This window comes from Oncorhynchus gorbuscha, linkage group LG15 (genome assembly GCF_021184085.1).
Source record: "Oncorhynchus gorbuscha isolate QuinsamMale2020 ecotype Even-year linkage group LG15, OgorEven_v1.0, whole genome shotgun sequence".
Taxonomy (NCBI): Eukaryota; Metazoa; Chordata; class Actinopteri; order Salmoniformes; family Salmonidae; genus Oncorhynchus; species Oncorhynchus gorbuscha.
In genome coordinates this window covers 19,197,182-19,213,390 of record NC_060187.1, presented here as the reverse complement: position 1 = coordinate 19,213,390, position 16,209 = coordinate 19,197,182, and the positions used below count along the sequence as shown (strand labels likewise).

The 16,209-nt window shown below is 47.8% G+C and overlaps 1 protein-coding gene across 1 annotated transcript in view; it reads left to right on the top strand.

Moving 5' to 3' along the window:
* LOC123996699 (1-phosphatidylinositol 4,5-bisphosphate phosphodiesterase gamma-1-like) overlaps positions 1–16,209 on the top strand; it is a 94,039-nt gene that overhangs the window by 15,560 nt on the left and 62,270 nt on the right. Inside the window, exons 2-3 of the mRNA XM_046300313.1 lie at positions 14,820–14,969; positions 15,562–15,655. Of these exons, the coding sequence (XP_046156269.1) occupies positions 14,820–14,969; positions 15,562–15,655 (244 nt within the window). The remainder of the gene's footprint in view (positions 1–14,819; positions 14,970–15,561; positions 15,656–16,209) is intronic.

Sequence of the window (16,209 nt, the reverse complement as noted above, 5' to 3'; positions counted from 1 at the left end):
CAGGTTCCTCCTGAGAAGAGGGGACAGAAGAAACAGGAGGGATAGCAGACATTAAACACTTCACATGACAAGAAACGTTCCAGGATAGGATAGAATTACTAGACCAATTAATAGAAGGATTATGACATACTAGCCAGGGATGACCCAAAACAACAGGTGTAAAAGGTGAACGAAAAATCAAAAGGAAATGGTCTCACTGTGGTTACCAGATACTGTGAGGGTTAAAGGTAGTGTCTCATATCTGATACTGGGGAGAAGACTACCATCTAAGGCGAACATGGGCGTGGGCTTCCCTAACTGTCTGAGAGGAATGTCATGTTTCCGAGCCCATGCTTCGTCCATAAAACAACCCTCAGCCCCAGAGTCTATCAAGGCACTGCATGAAGCAGCCGAACCGGTCCAGCGTAGATGGACCGACATGGTAGTACAGGATCTTGATGGAGAGACCTGAGTAGTAGCGCTCACCAGTAGCCCTCCGCTTACTGATGAGCTCTGGCTTTTACTGGACATGAATTGACAAAATGTCCAGCAGAACCGCAATAGAGGCAAAGGCGGTTGGTGATCCTCCGTTCCCTCTCCTTAGTCGAGATGCGAATACCTCCCAGCTGCATGGGCTCAGTCTCTGAGCCGGAGGGAGGAGATGGTTGCGATGCGGAGAGGGGGAACACCGTTAACGCGAGCTCTCTTCCACGAGCTCGGTGACGAAGATCTACCCGTCGTTCTATGCGGATGGCGAGTGCAATCAAAGAGTCCACACTGGAAGGAACCTCCCGGGAGAGAATCTCATCCTTAACCTCAGCGTGGAGTCCCTCCAGAAAACGAGCGAGCAGCGCCGGCTCGTTCCAGTCACTAGAGGCAGCAAGAGTGCGAAACTCTATAGAGTAATCCGTTATGGATCGATCACCTTGACATAGGGAAGCCAAGGCCCTAGAAGCCTCCCTACCAAAAACTGAACGATCAAAAACCCGTATCATCTCCTCTTTAAAGTTCAGATAATTGTTAGAACACTCAGCCCTTGCCTCCCAGATAGCTGTGCCCCACTCTCGAGCCCGACCAGTAAGGAGTGAAATGACGTAAGCAATCCGAGCTCTCTCTCTTGAGTATGTGTTGGGTTGGAGAGAGAACACAATATCACACTGGGTGAGAAAGGAACGGCACTCAGTGGGCTGCCCAGAATAACATGGTGGGTTATTAACCCTAGGTTCCGGAGACTCGGAAGACCAGGAAGTAGCTGGTGGCACGAGACGAAGACTCTGAAACTGTCCTGAGAGGTCGGAAACCTGAGCGGCCAGGGTCTCAACGGCATGACGAGCAGCAGACAATTCCTGCTCGTGTCTGCCGAGCATAGCTCCCTGGATCTCGACGGCAGTGTTACGAGAATCCGTAGTCGCTGGGTCCATTCTGGGTCCTGATCCTTCTGTTATGCTGGTGAATGAGGACCCAAAAGCGACTTAACGAAAACAGAGTCTTTATTCCAGTATATGACAAAGGTAATAATCCTGGAAAAATCAAGAAGAAAACAAAACAGGAAAAAACTTAAATCCACTCGTAGTAACGAGGACAGACTGGAGACTCGACCATTGACTGCAGGTTGCTTCGGGAAGGCACCGACCGTAGCAGACTAAGACACCTGCTCACACGCAGCATCTGAAGGAGACAAAACACGACAGGGCGAGACAAGGACACAGCACAGCGAACATCATACAAGGATCCGACAAGGACAGAAGCGGAAAACAAGGGGAGAAATAGGGCTCTAATCAGAGGGCAAAATAGGGGACAGGTGTGAAAAGAGTAAATGAGTGAGTTAGGAGAATGAGGAACAGCTGGGAGCAGGAACGGAACGATAGAGAGAAGAGATCGAGAGGGAGGGGGAGAGAGAGGGATAGAAAAAGGGAACGACCATAATAAGACCATCAGGGGGAAACGAACAGAAGGGAAAGCACAAGGACAAGACAATATATGACAAAACATGACAGCTACTGGCTGTGTATTTTCTATGCATAGTCACTTCACCCCACCTCCATGTACAAATGACCTCAACTAACTAAATAGCCCATCCAACTACCTCATCCCCATACTGTTATTTATTTATTTTGCTCCTTTGCACCCCAGCATCTCTACTTGCACATTCATCCTCTGCACATTTCTCACTCCAGTGTACCCCCACACACTGACTCGGTACCGGTGCCCCCTGTATATAGCCTCCTTATTGTTATTCTTATTGTGTGACTTTTTACTTTTGACTCTTTTTTTTAACTTGGTAAATACAGTATTTTCTTAACTCTTCTTGAACTGCACTGTTGGTTATGATCTTGTAAGTAAGCATTTCACGGTAAAGTGCTTTTCTGTTTCAGAGCCAGACCAGTCTCCCATCTAAGGTCATCCAGAGTTGCTTCACAGCATTGTATTCAGAACACACACACACACACACACACACACACACACACACACACACACACACACACACACACACACACACACACACACACACACACACACACACACACACACACACACACACACACACACACACACACACACACACACACACACAGTAATGGTCAGGACAGCCTTCCCACCACCACCACCTCAGCTCTCTTGCCACGTATTTTAGTCTACCCTCTCTGGCATTGAGCACTGAACATGCTGAGTCCCAAATAGCAGCCTATTTCCTACACTTATTTTGATCGGAGCCTTGTGAGCCCATTTGGGACGCAGACATCGACTGACTGACTGTTGTAACCAGCTGGAGATATTCTCTTCCCTCAGATGATCATCTTAGTCTCTTAATCTGGTGCCAAACCTTTTCTCTGATCTATCATCTGCACATACAGCAGACCCAGATATAAACCAGATTTTCCTTGACTGAATGGTGGACTGTAGACTGTATGATAGACTGTAGACTGTACTGTAGACTGTAGATTGTAGACTGTAGACTGTATTTTAGATTGTAAACTGTATGGTAGACTGTAGAATGTAGCCTGTAAACTGTATGGTAGACTGTAAACTATACAGTAGACTGTAGACTGTTTGGTGGACTGTGGACTCTATGGTTGGCTGTATAATGGACGGTGGACTGTAGACTGTGGTGCACTGTAGACTGTGTGGTAGACTGTAGACTGTACTGTAGACTGTAGATTGTAGACTGTATAGTAGACTGTAGACTGTATGGTAGACAGTAGATTGTATAGTAGGCTATAGACTGCAGACTAGACTGTGTTTTTTAAAATATTTTTTTTATTTCACCTTTATTTAACCAGGTAGGCTAGTTGAGAACAAGTTCTCATTTGCAACTGCGACCTGGCCAAGATAAAGCATAGCAGTGTGAACAGACAACACAGAGTTACACATGGAATAAACAATTAACAAGTCAATAACACAGTAGAAAAATTGGGCAGTCTATATACAATGTGTGCAAATGGCATGAGGAGGTAGGCGAATAATACAATTTTGCAGATTAACACTGGAGTGATAAATGATCAGATGGTCATGTACAGGTAGAGATATTGGTGTGCAAAAGAGCAGAAAAATAAATAAATAAAACAGTATAAAAACAGTATGGGAATGAGGTAGGTGAAAATGGGTGGGCTATTTTCCTATAGACTATGTACAGCTGCAGCGATCGGTTAGCTGCTCGGATAGCTGATGTTTGAAGTTGGTGAGGGAGATAAAAGTCTCCAACTTCAGCGATTTTTGCAATTCGTTCCAGTCACAGGCAGCAGAGTACTGGAACGAAAGGCGGCCAAATGATGTGTTGGCTTTAGGGATGATCAGTGAGATACACCTGCTGGAGCGCGTGCTACGGATGGGTGTTGCCATCGTGACCAGTGAACTGAGATAAGGCGGAGCTTTACCTAGCATGGACTTGTAGATGACCTGGAGCCAGTGGGTCTGGCGACGAATATGTAGTGAGGGCCAGCCGACTAGAGCATACAAGTCGCAGTGGTGGGTGGTATAAGGTGCTTTAGTGACAAAACGGATGGCACTGTGATAGACTGCATCCAGTTTGCTGAGTAGAGTGTTGGAAGCCATTTTGTAGATGACATCGCCGAAGTTGAGGATCGGTAGGATAGTCAGTTTTACTAGGGTAAGCTTGGCAGCGTGAGTGAAGGAGGCTTTGTTGCGGAATAGAAAGCCGACTCTTGATTTGATTTTCGATTGGAGATGTTTGATGTGGGTCTGGAAGGAGAGTTTGCAGTCTAGCCAGACACCTAGGTACTTATAGATGTCCACATATTCAAGGTCGGAACCATCCAGGGTGGTGATGCTAGTCGGGCATGCGGGTGCAGGCAGCGATCGGTTGAAAAGCATGCATTTGGTTTTACTCGCGTTTAAGAGCAGTTGGAGGCCACGGAAGGAGTGCTGTATGGCATTGAAGCTCGTTTGGAGGTTAGATAGCACAGTGTCCAATGACGGGCCGAAAGTATATAGAATGGTGTCGTCTGCGTAGAGGTGGATCAGGGAATCGCCCGCAGCAAGAGCAACATCATTGATATATACAGAGAAAAGAGTCGGCCCGAGAATTGAACCCTGTGGCACCCCCATAGAGACTGCCAGAGGACCGGACAGCATGCCCTCCGATTTGACACACTGAACTCTGTCTGCAAAGTATTTGGTGAACCAGGCAAGGCAGTCATCCGAAAAACCGAGGCTGTTGAGTCTGCCGATAAGAATATGGTGATTGACAGAGTCGAAAGCCTTGGCGAGGTCGATGAAGACGGCTGCACAGTACTGTCTTTTATCGATGGCGGTTATGATATCGTTTAGTACCTTGAGTGTGGCTGAGGTGCACCCGTGACCGGCTCGGAAACCAGATTGCACAGCGGAGAAGGTACGGTGGGATTCGAGATGGTCAGTGACCTGTTTGTTGACTTGGCTTTCGAAGACCTTAGATAGGCAGGGCAGGATGGATATAGGTCTGTAACAGTTTGGGTCTAGGGTGTCTCCCCCTTTGAAGAGGGGGATGACTGTGGCAGCTTTCCCAATCCTTGGGGATCTCAGACGATATGAAAGAGAGGTTGAACAGGCTGGTAATAGGGGTTGCGACAATGGCGGCAGATAGTTTCAGAAATAGCGGGTCCAGATTGTCAAGCCCAGCTGATTTGTACGGGTCCAGGTTTTGCAGCTCTTTCAGAACATCTGCTATCTGGATTTGGGTAAAGGAGAACCTGGAGAGGCTTGGGTGAGGAGCTACGGGGGGGGGGGGGGCGGAGCTGTTGGCCGAGGTTGGAGTAGCCAGGCGGAAGCCATGGCCAGCCGTTGAGAAGTGCTTATTGAAGTTTTCGATAATCATGGATTTATCGGTGGAGACCATGTTTCCTAGCCTCAGTGCAGTGGGCAGCTGGGAGGAGGTGCTCTTGTTCTCCATGGACTTCACAGTGTCCCAGAACTTTTTGGAGTTGGAGCTACAGGATGCAAACTTCTGCCTGAAGAAGCTGGCCTTAGGTTTCCTGACTGACTGCGTGTATTGGTTCCTGACTTCCCTGAACAGTTGCATATCACGGGGGCTATTCGATGCTATTGCAGTCCGCCACAGGATGTTTTTGTGCTGGTCGAGGGCAGTCAGGTCTGGAGTGAACCAAGGGCTGTATCTGTTCTTGGTTCTGCATTTTTTGAACGGAGCATGCTTATCTAAAATGGTGAGGAAGTTACTTTTAAAGAATGACCATGCATCCTCAACTGACGGGATGAGGTCAATGTCCTTCCAGGATACCCGGGCCAGGTCGATTAGAAAGGCCTGTGGTAGACTGTAGACTGCATGGCAGACTGTAGACTGTATGGTAGAATGTAGACTGTATGGTAGACTGTACGGTACACTGTGGACTGTAGACTGTTCAGTATACTGTAGAGTGTAGACTATACTGTAGACATGATGATATGGAAACAAACTTGATATACTTTTAAATGACTAATACCAAATCAAAACTGTAGAAAGGTAACGGACCTATATTCTTACCGTTTTTTTTTACTGTCCAGCTCGCTAATAATCACTGTGCACAGTCAATTGACCTTTTCTCATAAGGTTTCTTGACTGTACAGCTCGCTACTAATTACTCGACAGTCAGGGAGCATTGGGAATTGCAAAAAGGATGGATAGAGGATTACTATTATTAGCAAATTATGACGGCAAGGAATATAACCAATTTTCATTGCGGCCCTCCGGACCTCGTTGAAGACCAAATGCGGCCCCCGAGGTAAAATGAGTTGGACACCCCTGCTGTAGACTGAATGGTAGACTGTAGACCACATGAAAAGTCATTCCACATAGATTGGAAAGCAGCTGCGATCATCCCCCTCTTCAAAGGGGGGGACACTCTAGACCCAAACTGCTACAGAGCTATATCTAACCTACCCTGCCTTTCTAAGGTCTTTGAAAGCCAAGTTAACAAACAGATCACCGATCATTTTGAATCCCATTGTACCTTCTCCGCTATGCGATCTGGTTTCAGAGCTTGTCATGGGTGCACCTCAGCCACACTCAAGGTCCTAAACAATATCATAACCACCATCGATAAGAGACGATACTGTGCAGCTGTATTCATCGACCTGGCCAAGGTTTTCGACTCCGTCAATCAAATCAAATCAAATCAAATCAAATTTTATTTGTCACATACACATGGTTAGCAGATGTTAATGCGAGTGTAGCGAAATGCTTGTGCTTCTAGTTCCGACAATGCAGTGATAACCAACAAGTAATCTAACTAACAATTCCAAAACTACTGTCTTATACACAGTGTAAGGGGATAAGGAACATGTACATAAGGATATATGAATGAGTGATGGTACAGAGCAGCATACAGTAGATGGTATCGAGTACAGTATATACATATGAGATGAGTGTGTAGACAAAGTAAACAAAGTGGCATAGTTAAAGTGGCTAGTGATACATGTGTTACATAAGGATGCAGTCGATGTTGTAGAGTACAGTATATACATATGCATATGAGATGAATAATGTAGGGTAAGTAACATTATATAAGGTAGCATTGTTTAAAGTGGCTAGTGATATATTTACATCATTTCCCATCAATTCCCATTATTAAAATGGCTGGAGTTGGGTCAGTGTCAATGACAGTGTGTTGGCAGCAGCCACTCAATGTTAGTGGTGGCTATTTAACAGTCTGATGGCCTTGAGATAGAAGCTGTTTTTCAGTCTCTCGGTCCCAGCTTTGATGCACCTGTACTGACCTCGCCTTCTGGATGATAGCGGGGTGAACAGGCAGTGGTTCGGGTGGTTGATGTCCTTGATGATCTTTATGGCCTTCCTGTAACAACGGGTGGTGTAGGTGTCCTGGAGGGCAGGTAGTTTGCCCCCGGTGATGCGTTGTGCAGTCCTCACTACCCTCTGGAGAGCCTTACGGTTGAGGGCGGAGCAGTTGCCGTACCAGGCGGTGATACAGCCCGCCAGGATGCTCTCGATTGTGCATCTGTAGAAGTTTGTGAGTGCTTTTGGTGACAAGCCGAATTTCTTCAGCCTCCTGAGGTTGAATAGGCGCTGCTGCGCCTTCTTCACGACGCTGTCAGTGTGAGTGGACCAATTCAGTTTGTCTGTGATGTGTATGCCGAGGAACTTAAAACTAGCTACCCTCTCCACTACTGTTCCATCGATGTGGATAGGGGGTGTTCCCTCTGCTGTTTCCTGAAGTCCACAATCATCTCCTTAGTTTTGTTGACGTTGAGTGTGAGGTTATTTTCCTGACACCACACTCCAAGGGCCCTCACCTCCTCCCTGTAGGCCGTCTCGTCGTTGTTGGTAATCAAGCCTACCACTGTTGTGTCGTCCGCAAACTTGATGATTGAGTTGGAGGCGTGCGTGGCCACGCAGTCGTGGGTGAACAGGGAGTACAGGAGAGGGCTCAGAACGCACCCTTGTGGGGCCCCCGTGTTGAGGATCAGCGGGGAGGAGATGTTGTTGCCTACCCTCACCACCTGGGGGCGGCCCGTCAGGAAGTCCAGTACCCAGTTGCACAGGGCGGGGTCGAGACCCAGGGTCTCGAGCTTGATGACGAGCTTGGAGGGTACTATGGTGTTGAATGCCGAGCTGTAGTCGATGAACAGCATTCTCACATAGGTATTCCTCTTGTCCAGGTGGGTTAGGGCAGTGTGCAGTGTGGTTGAGATTGCATCGTCTGTGGACCTATTTGGGCGGTAAGCAAATTGGAGTGGGTCTAGGGTGTCAGGTAGGGTGGAGGTGATATGGTCCTTGACTAGTCTCTCAAAGCACTTCATGATGACGGAAGTGAGTGCTACGGGGCGGTAGTCGTTTAGCTCAGTTACCTTAGCTTTCTTGGGAACAGGAACAATGGTGGCCCTCTTGAAGCATGTGGGAACAGCAGACTGGTATAGGGATTGATTGAATATGTCCGTAAACACACCGGCCAGCTGGTCTGCGCATGCTCGGAGGGCGCGGCTGGGGATGCCGTCTGGGCCTACTTTCTTATCGGCAGACTCAACAGCCTTGGTTTCTCAAATGACTGCCTCGCCTGGTCCTGTGTAGCTCAGTTGGTAGAGCATGGCGCTTGTAACGCCAGGATAGTGGGTTCGATCCCCGGGACCACCCATACGTAGAATGTATGCACACATGACTGTAAGTCGCTTTGGATAAAAGCGTCTGCTAAATGGCATATATTATTATATTATATTACTTCTCAGACAGAGTTCAGTGTGTCAAATAGTAGGGCCTATTGTCCCGACCTCTGGCAGTCTCTATGGGGGTTAAATTCTCGGGCCGACTCTCTTGTCTGTAAACATCAATGATGTTGCTCTTGCTGCTGGTGATTCTTTGATCCACCTCTACGCAGACGACACCATTCTGTATACTTCTGGCCCTTCTTTGGACACTGTGTTAACTAACCTCCGGACCAGCTTCAATGCCATACAACTCTCCTTCCGAGGAGAGTTGTACGGTTGTATAGTTGTATAGTAAAACTAAAATCATGCTTTTCAACCAATTGCTGTCCGCACTTGCCCGCCCGTCCAACATCACTACTCTGGACGGTTCTGACTTAGAATATGTGGATAACTACAAATACCTATGTGTCTGGTTAGACTGTAAACTCTCCTTCCAGACTCACATTAAGCATCTCCAATCCAAAATTAAATCTAGAATCAGCGTCCTATTTCGCAACAAAGCATCCTTCACTCTTGCTGCCAAACATACCCTCTTAAAATCGACTATCCTACCGGTACTTGACTTCGGTGATGTCATTGACAAAATAGCCTCCAACACTCTACTCAGCAAATTGGATGCAGTCTATCACAGTGCCATCCGTTTTATCACCAAGCACCATATACTACCTACCACTGCGACCTCTATGCTCTCGTTGGCTGGCCCTCGCTTCATATTCGTCGTCAAACCCACTGGCTCCAGGTCATCTATAAGTCTTTGCTAGGTAAAACCCCGCCTTATCTCAGCTCACCGGTAACCATAGCAGCACTCACCCGTAGCACGCACTCCAGCAGGTATATTTCGCTGCCTTTCCTTCCAGTTCTCTGCTGCCAATGACTGGAACGAACAGTGCAAACATCACTGGAGCTGGAGACTCATATATCCCTCACTAATGTTAACCACAAGCTGTCAGAGCAGCTCACAGATCACTGCACCTGTACAAAGCCCATCTGTAAATAGCCCATCCAACTACCTCATCCCCATACTGCTATTTATTTATTTTGCTCCTTTGCACCCCAGTATCTCTACTTGCACATTCATCTTCTGCACATCTATCACTCCAGTGTTTAATTGCTATATTGGAATTATTTTTCCACTATGGCCTATTTATTGCCTCCGTTATCCTACGTCATTTGTACACACTGTATATAGACTTTCTCTATTGTATTATTGACTGTATGTTTGTTTATTCCATGTGTAACTCTGTGTTGTTGTTTGTGACGCACTGCTTTGCTTTATATTGACCAAGTCACAGTTTATAAATGAAAATTTGTTCTCAACTCGCTTACCTGGTTAAATAAAGGTGAAAAAAATAAATAAATAAAACTTTGACACCCCTGCTGTAGACTGTATGGTAGACTGTAGACTATATTGTAGACTGTAGACTAGATGTATGGGAATGCTTACACCTGCTGCTCTGTAGAACAGTGGTTGGCCTGCTCTGCAGCAAAAGATGGATGTGTGTGTTTGTGTGGTACTATGGAACTATGCTTTCGTCACATGCACACAACTCTCCTCCATGTTGCTTCTCTCTCTCTCTGTCCTTCACCCTCTCTTCCCCTACCCTTATCTCTCCCTGTCTATCCTTTTCTCTCTCTCTGTCCTTCACCCTCTCTTCCCCTACCCTTATCTCTCCCTGTCTATCCTTCTCTCTCTCTCTGTGCTTCACCCTCTCTTCCCCTACCCATATCTCTCCCTGTCTATCCTTCTCTCTCTCTCTCTATACTTCACCTACTCTTCCCCTACCCTTATCTCTCCCTGTCTATCCTTCTCTCTCTCTCTGTCCTTCACCCTCTCTTCCCCTACCCTTATCTCTCCCCGTCTATCCTTCTCTCTCTCTCTCTGTCCTTCACCCTCTCTTCCCTTACCCTTATCTCTCCCTGTCTATCCTTTTCTCTCTCTCTGTCCTTCACCCTCTCTTCCCCTACCCTTATCTCTCCCTGTCTATCCTTCTCTCTCTCTCTGTCCTTCACCCTCTCTTCCCCTACCCTTATCTCTCCCTGTCTATCCTTCTCTCTCTCTCTGTGCTTCACCCTCTCTTCCCCTACCCATATCTCTCCCTGTCTATCCTCCTCTCTCTCTCTCTCTGTGCTTCACCTACTCTTCCCCTACCCTTATCTCTCCCTGTCTATCCTTCTCTCTCTCTCTGTCCTTCACCCTCTCTTCCCCTACCCTTATCTCTCCCCGTCTATCCTTCTCTCTCTCTCTGTCCTTCATCCTCTCTTCCCCTACAATTATCTCTCCCGTCTATCCTTCTCTCTCTCTCTGTCCTTCATCCTCTCTTCCCCTACAATTATCTCTCCCTGTCTATCCTTATCTCTCTCTGTCCTTCACCCTCTCTTCCCCTACCCTTATCTCTCCCCGTCTATCCTTCTCTCTCTCTCTGTCCTTCATCCTCTCTTCCCCTACAATTATCTCTCCCTGTCTATCCTTCTCTCTCTCTGTCCTTCACCCTCTCTTCCCCTACAATTATCTCTCCCTGTCTATCCTTCTCTCTCTCTGTGCTTCACCCTCTCTTCCCCTACCCTTATCTCTCCCTGTCTATCCTTCTCTCTCTCTCTTTCTATGTCCTTCACCCTCTCTTCCCCTACCCTTATCTCTCCCTGTCTATCATTCTCTCTCTCTCTGTCCTTCACCCTCTCTTCCCCTACCCTTATCTCTCCCTGTCTATCCTTCTCTCTCTCTCTCTCTGTCCTTCACCCTCTCTTCCCCTACCCTTATCTCTCCCTGTCTATCCTTCTCTCTCTTTCTGTCCTTCACCCTCTCTTCCCCTACCCTTATCTCTCCCTGTCTATCCTTCACCCTCCCTCTGTCCTTCACCCTCTCTTCCCCTACCCTTATCTCTCCCCGTCTATCCTTCTCTCTCTCTGTCCTTCACCCTCTCTTCCCCTACCCTTATCTCTCCCTGTCTATCCTTCTCTCTCTCTCTGTCCTTCACCCTCTCTTCCCCTACCCTTATCTCTCCCTGTCTATCCCTCTCTCTCTCTGTCCTTCACCCTCTCTTCCCCTACCCTTATCTCTCCCTGTCTATCCTTCTCTCTCTCTCTGTGCTTCACCCTCTCTTCCCCTACCCATATCTCTCCCTGTCTATCCTTCTCTCTCTCTCTGTGCTTCACCTTATCTTCCCCTACCCTTATCTCTCCCTGTCTATCCTTCTCTCTCTCTCTGTCCTTCACCCTCTCTTCCCCTACCCTTATCTCTCCCCGTCCATCCTTCTCTCCCTCTCTGTCCTTCATCCTCTCTTCCCCTACAATTATCTCTCCCTGTCTATCCTTCTCTCTCTCTGTCCTTCACCCTCTCTTCCCCTACAATTATCTCTCCCGTCTATCCTTCTCTCTCTCTCTGTCCTTCATCCTCTCTTCCCCTACCCTTATCTCTCCCTGTCTATCCTTCTCTCTCTCTCTGTGCTTCACCTTATCTTCCCCTACCCTTATCTCTCCCTGTCTATCCTTCTCTCTCTCTCTGTCCTTCACCCTCTCTTCCCCTACCCTTATCTCTCCCCGTCCATCCTTCTCTCCCTCTCTGTCCTTCATCCTCTCTTCCCCTACAATTATCTCTCCCTGTCTATCCTTCTCTCTCTCTGTCCTTCACCCTCTCTTCCCCTACAATTATCTCTCCCTGTCTATCCTTCTCTCTCTCTGTGCTTCACCCTCTCTTCCCCTACCCTTATCTCTCCCTGTCTATCCTTCCTTCCTTCCTCTCTCTCTCTCTCTCTCTCTCTCTCTCTCTCTCTCTCTCTCTCTCTCTCTCTCTCTCTCTCTGTGCTTCACCCTCTCTTCCCCTACCCTTGTCTCTCCCTGTCTATCCTTCTCTCTCTCTCTGTCCTTCACCCTCTCTTCCCCTACCCTTATCTCTCCCTGTCTATCCTTCTCTCTCTCTCTCTCTGTCCTTCACCCTCTCTTCCTCTACCCTTATCTCTCCCTGTCTATCCTTCTCTCTCTCTGTCCTTCACCCTCTCTTCCCCTACCCTTATCTCTCCCTGTCTATCCTTCTCTCTCTCTCTGTCCTTCACCCTCTCTTCCCCTACCCTTATCTCTCCCTGTCTATCCTTCTCTCTCTTTCTGTCCTTCACCCTCTCTTCCCCTACCCTTATCTCTCCCTGTCTATCCTTCACCCTCTCTCTGTCTTTCACCCTCTCTTCCCCTACCCTTATCTCTCCCCGTCTATCCTTCTCTCGCTCTGTCCTTCACCCTCTCTTCCCCTACCCTTATCTCTCCCTGTCTATCCTTCTCTCTATTTCTGTCCTTCACCCTCTTTTCCCCTACCCTTATCTCTCCCTGTCTATCCTTCTCTCGCTCTGTCCTTCACCCTCTCTTCCCCTACCCTTATCTCTCCCTGTCTATCCTTCTCTCTCTTTCTGTCCTTCACCCTCTTTTCCCCTACCCTTATCTCTCCCTGTCTATCCTTCACCCTCTCTCTGTCCTTCACCCTCTCTTCCCCTACCTTTATCTCTCCCTGTCTATCCTTCTCTCTCTCTCTCTCTGTCCTTCACCCTCTCTTCCCTACCCTTATCTCTCCCTGTCTATCCTTCTCTCTCTCTCTGTCCTTCACCCTCTCTTCCCCTACCCTTATCTCTCCCTGTCTATCCTTCTCTCTCTCTCTCTGTCCTTCACCCTCTCTTCCCCTACCCTTGTCTCTCCCAGTCTATCCTTCTCTCTCTCTCCCTCTCACTGTTCTCGTCTCTCTTTCCTTCTCCCTGGTTGCGTCAGAAATGTTTCCCTATTCCCTATATAGTGCACCATTTTTGACCAGTGCACTATATAGGGAATAGGGTGCCATGTGGTTAACACACCCTCTTTCCTCTTGTTATTTCTCCACGTCTTTCTCCTTCTCTCTCGTGCCCTCTCTCTTCTCTCTCCACTTCTGTCCTCTCTTACTCTCATTATCTCTCCCCACCGCTCTCCTTCTCTCACGTGCCCTCTCCTCTCTCTCCACTTCTGTCCTCTCTTACTCTCATTATCTCTCCCCACCGCTCTCCTTCTCTCACGTGCCCTCTCCTCTCTCACCACTTCTGTCCTGTCTTACTCTCGTTATCTCTCCCCACCGCTCTCCTTCTCTCTCGTGCCCTCTCTCTTCTCTCTCCCCTCTCTTTCTCTTTCCCCTATCTCTTTTTATTCTCTCTCCCCTTCTGTCCTCTCTTACTCTCGTTTTCTCTCCCCATCGCTCTCTTTCTCTCTCTCCCCCTCCTGCCTTCTCTATCTCCCCTTTTCCTTCCTTCTGTTGCTCGCTCTCTAACTCACTCTCTCTCTCTTTCTGGAAGCCATAGTGAGGTGTGGTGTGTTTACATTCGTATCTCAGGAGAAATATTCAGCTTTATGACTTTTCTATCAACCCTGCTGTATGTGTGTTCGTGTGTGTGTGTTTCTTATTAAGAAGCTTTAAAATCTCTCTTTCTATTTTGACCGTGTGTGTATAAATCTGTTCAAGTGTGTTTGTGCTAACTCTGTGCACCCAAGTGTCTGGCTGGCTGTGTTTGTGCTAACTCTGTGCACCCAAGTGTCTGGCTGGCTGTGTTTGTGCTAACTCTGTGCACCCAAGTGTCTGGCTGGCTGTGTTTGTGCTAACTCTGTGCACCCAAGTGTCTGGCTGGCTGTGTTTGTGCTAACTCTGTGCACCCAAGTGTCTGGCTGGCTGTGTTTGTGCTAACTCTGTGCACCCAAGTGTCTGGCTGGCTGTGTTTGTGCTAACTCTGTGCACCCAAGTGTCTGGCTGGCTGTGTTTGTGCTAACTCTGTGCAACCAAGTGTCTGGCTGGCTGTGTTTGTGCTAACTCTGTGCACCCAAGTATCTGGCTGGCTGTGTTTGTGCTAACTCTGTGCACCCAAGTGTCTGGCTGGCTGTGTTTGTGCTAACTCTGTGCAACCAAGTATCTGGCTGGCTGTGTTTGTGTGTTTAGTTTGCTCAAGACATCTGCTAAGTCAATGAGATTTGTTTTCCTTGTGGGTGTGGCCAGTGTTTGTGTGTGCGGGACTGTGTATCTACCATTCATTCCAAATATTTTAAAATGCCCCCCTCCGCTGTCATTACCATTGTGTAGCTGTTATAACATCATTATTGATTTGCTTTGAACAATTTTAACGTGGAGGGAGTTGGGGTGCAGTGTGTCTGTCTATGTTTGTGTTGACTAACAGTGTTTTCCTCTCTCTCTCTAGTTGATATCAGGGAGATCAGGGAGCTGCGGTTGGGTAAAGGTTCCCGGGACTTTGAGCGTTATCCAGAGGAGGCTCGTAAATTAGACTCCGCCCACTGCTTCATCGTCCTCTACGGACTGGAGTTCCGCCTCAAAACACTCAGCGTGGCCGGTCAGTGTGTGTGTGTGTGTGTGTGTGTGTGTGTGTGTGTGTGTGTGTGTGTGTGTGTGTGTGTGTGTGTGTGTGTGTGTGTGTGTGTGTGTGTGTGTGTGTGTGTGTGTGTGTGTGTGTGTGTGTGTGTGTGTGTGTGTGTGCTTTCTCTGTTGCTCGATGGCTCTCCAAATGTTCTCCATTGCATCTGTTAGTGATATTCTGGGAGGGTAAGGCGTTGGCTGGAAGATAATATTTCCATATTTGTAATAATGCCATGCTACAATAGCTCCTGTTGTACAAGGAAGTAGTGCCAGCATTACACTGCATAAATCTCAATTCTCAGCACTTCGTTAGCATTTTGTCAACATTTCTATTCTACCCCCATTTTATTTTCTCCATGCCCACTCTCACTCTCGCTCTCTGTCCCTGTCTCACTCTTTCTCTGTCTGCCTTTCTCCCTCTTTTCCCCCCTCTCTATCTCTGTTTCCCTCCCTCTCCCCCTCTCTATCTCTGTCTCTCTCCCTCTCTCCCCCTCTCTATCTCTGTCTCTCTCCCTCTGCCCCACCCCACCTATCTCTCTCTCTCTCTTTCTCTCTCTGTCTCTCTCCAGCCTTCAGTGAGGAGGAGGTCAATATGTGGATCACTGGAATCAACTGGCTGATGATGGATACTCAGAGAGCCTCAGCACCACAACAGATAGACCGGTACGTATATGTGTGTGTGTGTGTGTGTGTGTGTGTGTGTGTGTGTGTGTGTGTGTGTGTGTGTGTGTGTGTGTGTGTGTGTGTGTGTGTGTGTGTGTGTGTGTGTGTGTGTGTGTGTGTGTGTGTGTGTGTGTGTGTGTGTGTGTGTGTGTGTGTGTGTGTGTGTGTGTGTGTGTGTCTGAGTGAGTAAGAGAGAGAGAGGGGGAGAGGGAGAGGAGTGTGTGTGTTTGTGTGTAGAGGAGTGTGTTTGTGTGTGAGAGAGAGAGATGTGAGGAGAGGAGTGTGTGCCTTTATGACAGTATGAATCAGGTGTCTGTGGTGTTTAACAGGCCCCTGTTTGTAGTAGTATTAATATCCCGGTAGCATCATCCATTACTACTATAACACACATAGGAGAGAGGGGTCAGGGGTTGGAGAGAGCAATAATATTTGTGTTGGTTGAAAATAATTATTCTGGGTAAATGTGTGGGGCAGTGTTCCTATATTCCATGGTTTGTGGAAGAAAACTCAACAACAGTGCTGTTGTGGGAGAGAGGAACTTCAGTATTGTACAT